Source organism: Fukomys damarensis, unplaced genomic scaffold (assembly GCF_012274545.1).
Source record: "Fukomys damarensis isolate Sample0158 unplaced genomic scaffold, DMR_v1.0_HiC HiC_scaffold_3, whole genome shotgun sequence".
In the NCBI taxonomy this organism is placed as follows: Eukaryota; Metazoa; Chordata; class Mammalia; order Rodentia; family Bathyergidae; genus Fukomys; species Fukomys damarensis.
In genome coordinates, this window is record NW_022900915.1 from 36,581,700 (window position 1) to 36,588,815 (window position 7,116).

The window sequence follows — 7,116 nt, forward strand, 5'->3', positions numbered from 1 at the left end:
GCACTAGGATTAAGGCTACTGCCCTAAGTAGTTCGAGGAAGATAAAGGGACAGAAAGACCGTTGAGGTCTCTGGTCGCTTTTGCTGTCTTTTGCTGTCATGAACTCTGCTGGGCTGCTCTGCCGTGGAGCCAGCCGACCACGGACTGAAACCTCTGCAAACCATGAGTTGACCCAACCTTTCTCTCTTTGACTTTGGGTGTCTTAGCCACGAGAGAAAAGAAACTAAGACTATGGCTTTTGAAATTTAAGCCATTTCGAGATGAGAGGAGTATACTCTTGACAATGTTAAGTTTACTCTGGGTGTCCCCGCCGTGTTTGCTTCAAACAGTTAGCTTTGTTTGCCCGACAGGCCCGACGCACTGACCCCGTCATTTCAGTCACACCCCTCCACGGCCGCTGGCACGAACCCCATGACCGGGCAAGAAACACCGTGAGCACAGCCGGTGCAGGGGAGGCACTCACTTCTCAGCAGCAGAGCCACAGGGAACATCAGTCAGCAGAGCAAAGGCAAAGCTCTCGGCCACAGCAGTGAAGGGGCTGAACCCTCTGGTGTCCTCACGTTCCGGGTTAACAAGAGCACAAAGAATCTCATAGACGAGAGCTCGGCTTTCAACACTGAAAGCTTGATTTCTGCCTTCAACAGTTATCTGGAAAAAAGTCAAGTATAGAAATATGTATGAAAAATAAACTTCATAAATTCTACGCAGTGTGTATATCCCATGGGTTCTTTATTAAGTTAGTAATATTAACAAAATAAATATGAATCCATAATGAATTTAAGAGAAACATATCAAAAATACATTTCAAATACATTCATTTGCAATTTAAAAGGCATGATCACAAAATAGTCTTTATTTAATCATTAAAGCCCAAAATGGTTGCATGGATCACTTAATTTCAACTATAATAGTTAACATCATGAATTAAAATTGATCCCACTTTATATCTACTCCAAAGATTCTTTTTCTTTTGACCAACAGATAAGGGAATAAGTACCTCAAGAATAGTTATTTATATTGGAAGGGGTTATTCTTAATTATCTGCTTTCCTATTAACAGATTCTTCCATATATTACTAAGTTTCATAAAGAACCAAATCAGAAACCAAATCAGAAAATCTTTTTAGCCAGGAATGTGAAAAAAAAAAAATGTCCCAGAGCTCAGAGTAAGTATAAAAGACAAGCAGGATAAATCCTAGGATAAATCCCTAAGATATAAACATATAAAAAAGCAGGCTGGACAAAAGGAAAATAACACAGCCCCTTAACAAAATAAAGAAACACTCAAGTCTGAAAACGTAGAGAAAATAGGAAAAGAGACAACATCAGATATATCTTGATGATTTTTAAAATATTATTCTAGAATTTTAAAGAATCATACTAGAAATCAGATGGGAAAAATTACTAACAGAGAAACAGAAATTCAATTTGACATCACAAATTTCTGAAAATAAAGTGCCAGGAGCCAGCAGGGCAATGTAGGCAGAATTTTACGAATTACAATTCAAGAATTCTAGAATGACCTAAACTTTCATTCATGCTCAAGGGAAATACAGTTTTTTGTTTTTGTTTTTTTTTTACTAAAATACTCAAAAACAAAAATGTCTTTTTTTTTTTCTTTCTGGTACCAGGGCTAAGCATGAGGGTCTGCACCACTGAGCTAAATCCCCAGGCCCAAAAATATCATCTCTTTAACACCTGGTTGGTATGGGCACTTTGTAGTCCTCACGACTTTATACTAACTTCTCTCATCTTCATAGGAATCCTGGGAAGAAGAACTTACTGCTACTTTTGTTATTTCCAGAAAGGCACTGTAGCAGAAGGAGGATTACTAACTTGTCCCTGGCCTAGGCGAGCTCCCAACCCACCTACATCGATTCACAACCTTCCACCAACCGCTCTGACAGTCACAGCGCAGGCAACCCAGTGCACAGACAAGTCCTCCAGCATCACTGTCAGCAGGAAACGCAAAACCAGACGGTAAAATATGGAGTGAACGCGAAGTCACTGCTAGTGTTATTATAGAACATACCATACACAAAATAATCCTGACACAAAATACATACTATTAACAAGTGTGTGATAAAAATAAATAGCCTGGTTCAAAAGGCCACTAGGTATAAATAACAACAAAAGAACACCCACAGTTATCAAAGTTCAGTTAGGAACAAACAGAAGATCCGAATCAACCATGGGAAAATTTCTATAAGCAATCAGGACGGAGAACAGAAACAGAGGCCCCTGGAAGTGGTGGGATGGTGAATCAAACGTCACAGAACAGATCATTCCTCAGCTCTTTCAAGTGCTCCAGAACACAAAATTAGACCTCATGACTCATGTTTTACCAACGCTTCAATAATCAGGAAACCAAACCCAATGAAACTAAGAATCAGAATAGCAAATCCTCCAGGATTCTGAGAGACTGACATTGTTACTGGGGCAAGTGACAGCTTTAAAAGTAATTTTTCTTGCATCAGACCTGGGAAAAACAGAGGACAGGATATTATATCATATAACATTTTGCCTACAGTCACAGCTAATTTTATCCAGAAAATATCTACAGTGATTCATTAAAAGTCGTTAATTTTAGTACAATATTTTTATCACTTCTAAATAAGGAGCTTCTTTTAGTGTGTGCAATACTAAGATTTATTAACATCTTAATGAAAAGAACAGATCATCTTCCCTTTCAAAGAATTTAGAACCTGAGGGAAAATAAAACAAATATGAAACAGTTTCACTGAAAACATAGTATCTTACAGCGCAAAACTGTATCCAACACTGGGAAAGCCTAGCCAGTGCGGCCAGGAGCCAAGCTGCCCAGGGCCCTGCTGGGAAAGGAGCAGTGGTGACAAGGGTGCCAGGAGTACTCTGGGCACCGGGGCTCTGAAAGATTCACTGTCGGCATATCTCTGAGGTTAGAGTGCATATTAATTCCCTGTGGTATATTTGAATGAATACCAGATAAAACAGCTATCTCAACTGGAATTTCAGATAAGCAAATGATAACTTTTTGCGATAAATATGTCCTAAGTATTCATGATATATTTTTGCTCAAAATGTTTACTGAAAAACAAATTTTGACTCAGCACTCTTTATTGCTAAATTTCACTACCTTCTCTCTGTGTGATTATCAACATTTTCTGTGCTTGTTCTGTTAGTTTTACATAACTATATCTAAATCATGGAATAATATATGTATGACCACAGTCACGCATCACTTAATAAAGTGGACACATTCTGAGCAATGCAAGGCAGTTTCTTCCTGTTTGAATATCACAGAATGCAGTAACACAAAGCCAGTGTAGCCGCTACACACCTAGGCTGCACAGCTTAGCCTGTCGTTTCCAGGCCACAGACCTGTGTACAGCGCTACTGTACTGCACACTGCAGTTACTCTAACACATGGTGAGTATTCTGTATCTAAACATATAAACCATAGAACACACAGTAAAAATACCAGGTGACAGTAATTTTTCAGCTCCATTGTAGTCTTACGGGACCACTGCTGTGCTGTGGTCCAGTGCTGACTGAAATGCTGTTATGTGACACGTGACCGGATGTGATGGATCACACCAGAACTGATGTAAGCAGGCCCTCTTAAGGGCCATAATTTCCCGCTGTTAATATGATCAGTAATGCTGAAATAATGTTCTTGTCACACATATTTTCCCAAACGCTCCCTCAGCCATTTGCCATGCTTGAACACAACACCCATCAGGTATTTTCAATGAACAAGCCTTAAAGATTATAAATAAAGTAATGAAAGTAAAGTATTTGACAACTGTACTGAAATTAGTGTTGATTCTTGACCAATAAGAGACATTTCTTTTATATAACTTACTGACTTTTAAAAAGGCATCAGCATTTCCTTCCCTCTTCTATAAAACACGCAAAATAACATTCTCCGTTTTGCCCTAACATCAAGTTACTCTGCATACTTTCCATCTTCTTGGCTACAAGCAACTTGGCATTGTTCCACACCATTTCATCGTAGAAAATTTAAGTAACAATATTTCTTGGAGTAATTTCTTATCCCTAAACATTCTCAGCATGGGTTATCAGGCATTTCTCTTAGCTTTGCACACTCTTAAGCATGGCCTGGCCTCCTTCTCTATTTGTAATGTCCTTTATGTGACCCTCCAAACATTGTATTAAAGAAATATCATAGGAATTGAGATAGGCAAGATATTCTAAAACCCCAGTGCGAGTATTTTAAATATTTAAAGGTCACTATGTAAGAACTATCATATTAATAATTCATATGTGTGTACCCCAAACTTTTTATATTTGTATATACATGTGATTTGAAAAGCCCAAAATAAATTCCCAGAAAAATTCCCCAAATAAATCTCCAACATTATAGCCTTTCCTTAAGTAAAAGATTATTATTACTAATAACTTGTTCTTTTTCATTTACAATCTTAATAAAAAAGTTTCAAATAAAACCTGAGTCACTCAAGTCCATGCCAAAACTGAATGTCTGAAACTGCTGGTCGTTCCTTAATTTACCTTGCCTGTGAAAGTTTTCAGTGTGCAAGAGAAACAGAAAAGGAGATAACCACTCCTGGTTCGTGGCATCTGAAGTCTTCTTGTTATGGACTCAAGAAGCAGGATCAAGTGGTAGTGATAATCAGCCATTTCTGGAGAACCAGGAAGAACCTGTAGCTTCTAGCATCTTCTGCCTCTCTTCAGGCTTTGGCTGTTCCCCCTGCCAACCTACATTACTCCCTGACCCCACAGTTTTAGACTCAGGGTGTTGACTTGACTTCCATCACCTCCAGGCATAAGCAGTGTCCAATGTAAAGAGCTGCGCTCAAGCTCAGAAATGTAACTTTATCATCATTTCATAGCAACTGACATTGTAACACAGTGTGAATTTCAGTATGGACTTTTCATTTGTGACATTTTGTTAGGCTGAGTGTTTACCCACAAAGGACCTCGTACCTTTTCGATCAAATGCAGGGTGGCACTAAGCTGCTCCTCTGTGCTCTCGGTGGCCACTTTAACACTGATGCTATGCAGCACTCGCCTGAGAATATCCCCGTCCAGGGGCTGCTGCAGCTGATCTGCAAGCCCCCAGATGGCTTGCGAGGCTGCATCAGAGACAAGGGTGACATTGGCAATCCCATACGTTTCGTCGATTCTGGCACCGCCTTTAGGGTCAAAAAGCACAATCTGAAAGCGCTTAGGAAAGGGACTTGAAGACCCCAACTCTGGCATTAGGATGACATCCAACACAGTGTTTTTCTGGCCGGGCTCAAAGAGCAGCATGCCTTCAGTTCTCTCAAAATCCTTCCCAGAAACAGCTGGAGATACGAGAGTCCGACCAATGGTTTCAGCACTCCGCAACTCCTGGAAATTGAACAGTGACATTGAAGTGAAACTGTACTATCTCTGGTTTTGCCATAAATTCATTCTTATTTCTTAAACAAATCCTACCTGTTAAGAAAACGATGGGCCATAATAACAGTACCACTGAAACATGGGTTTTCATACTCTTTCTAAGGTCCTTTGATAAGTTAGAGAGCTAAAGACACATGCTACAGTGATGAGGTAGGAAAAGTAGACGCCTTAGAGGGAGAGGATGAAAGAAGAAAACCAGCACAGAAACGTCACTGCGGCCTCCGAAAATTTAGAAGTACTACTTTTTTGATCTACATTTCCATCCTTGATGGCATCCTTCTTTCTGAACTCCAATGACTTCTTCCTTTCCAGGCTCCAGAGACACAACATTAAAACATCTGTAATAGTCGCATAGGTCCTTAATGATCTGTTCACGTTTTTGGATCAATGTCCTTGGGCTATTTAGACCTGATAGTTCTCTCTTTGTGCAAGGTCACTGATTTTTCTGTCTCCTTAATTCTGCTGCTGAGCTTATCTATTCGGTTTATTTGTTATTGTATTTTTCAGCTTTAAAATTGCCATTTGCTCTTCCTTATATGTCTTCTACTTATTTGCAGGGGCTTCCTATTTCTTTGCTGAGCCTTTCTATTGTTCTCATTGGTTTAAAACATGCTTATAATTGCTCAGTGAAGCACTTTATGATTGTTGCATTAAAACTATGTCAGATACTTCTAATATTTCTGCCCTCTTATTATCGGCATCTGTTGATTTTTATTTTTCATACGATTTCAGATCTTTCTTGATCTTGGTGTGATGAATAATTGAAACCTGGACACTGTGCGTATTATTTTGTGAGACTGGACATTATTTAAGCCTTCAGTTTTAGCTGGTTTCTTTCAATACTGCTCTGGTAGGGAGGTTATTAACTTATTACTGACAGGTGGAGGTAGCAGTCTAGTTTTCCCATTAGACCTCTCTGATAATGGAGAAGAGAGAGCTCATTACTGCTGGGTGGGGGGTGGTTCCCCAAGCTAGGCTCCACCGTCACCTCCATGGTTAAAGGGTGTGTGTACCTTTCTATGCCTGCCCAGTGGTCTCTACCAATGCCACATTGAGGCTGGAGGCCTTTTTACTACTAGGCAGCAGAGAAAGCCCTAACTCTCTGCTAGGTCCCTTGGGCACAAAGCCAACACTGACACCGAGGACTCCGGCAAAGGCAGAAATCTAGGTGCCCTACTCACTTTTTGTGGGTATGGGTAGAGCTGAGGCCAGTTATCTTCTGGAACATTTGCTTTTCTATTTCTTTGACTAGAAAGAGCAAACTTTGCAAGAGGTTTTTAAAAATATTCTTTCTCATGACTGTTTGTGTATGCAAATTCCTTCTGATCAGAGTCTGGTATATAAGGCAAAAAGAAAATCCTAGATATGTTCCACTGTATTTTCCTTGGGTCCCTAGCTAAACTGCTTTCTCCTTTCAGCTTTCAAACTCTTCTGTTGTTGTTGTTGTTATTATTATATGTGTATACATAATGTCCAGGGTCTTCAGTTGTACTTGGCAGGGAAAAGCACATCTATTCCATCTTTCCAGAAACACGTCTTCTATTTATCATCAACTCTTCAGATTCCATTCTTTACTTTTCTTGTTTGTTAAAATGGCATTGCCAAAAGGACTCTAAGTCTTCAGTCGAAGGGTAGTATTGCACTAGAATTAATAGGGTGTATGGAGAGAGCGGGGGAGGGGGGGAGAGAGAGGGAAAGAGTAAGAGAGAGT

At 39.7% G+C, this 7,116-nt stretch overlaps 1 protein-coding gene across 1 annotated transcript in view; it reads right to left on the minus strand.

Moving 5' to 3' along the window:
• Positions 1-7,116, minus strand: part of Adgrv1 (adhesion G protein-coupled receptor V1) — a 405,831-nt gene that overhangs the window by 223,351 nt on the left and 175,364 nt on the right. Inside the window, exons 78-79 of the mRNA XM_033767703.1 lie at positions 4,947-5,354; positions 464-648 (exon numbers count right to left, since the gene is read on the minus strand). Of these exons, the coding sequence (XP_033623594.1) occupies positions 464-648; positions 4,947-5,354 (593 nt within the window). The remainder of the gene's footprint in view (positions 1-463; positions 649-4,946; positions 5,355-7,116) is intronic.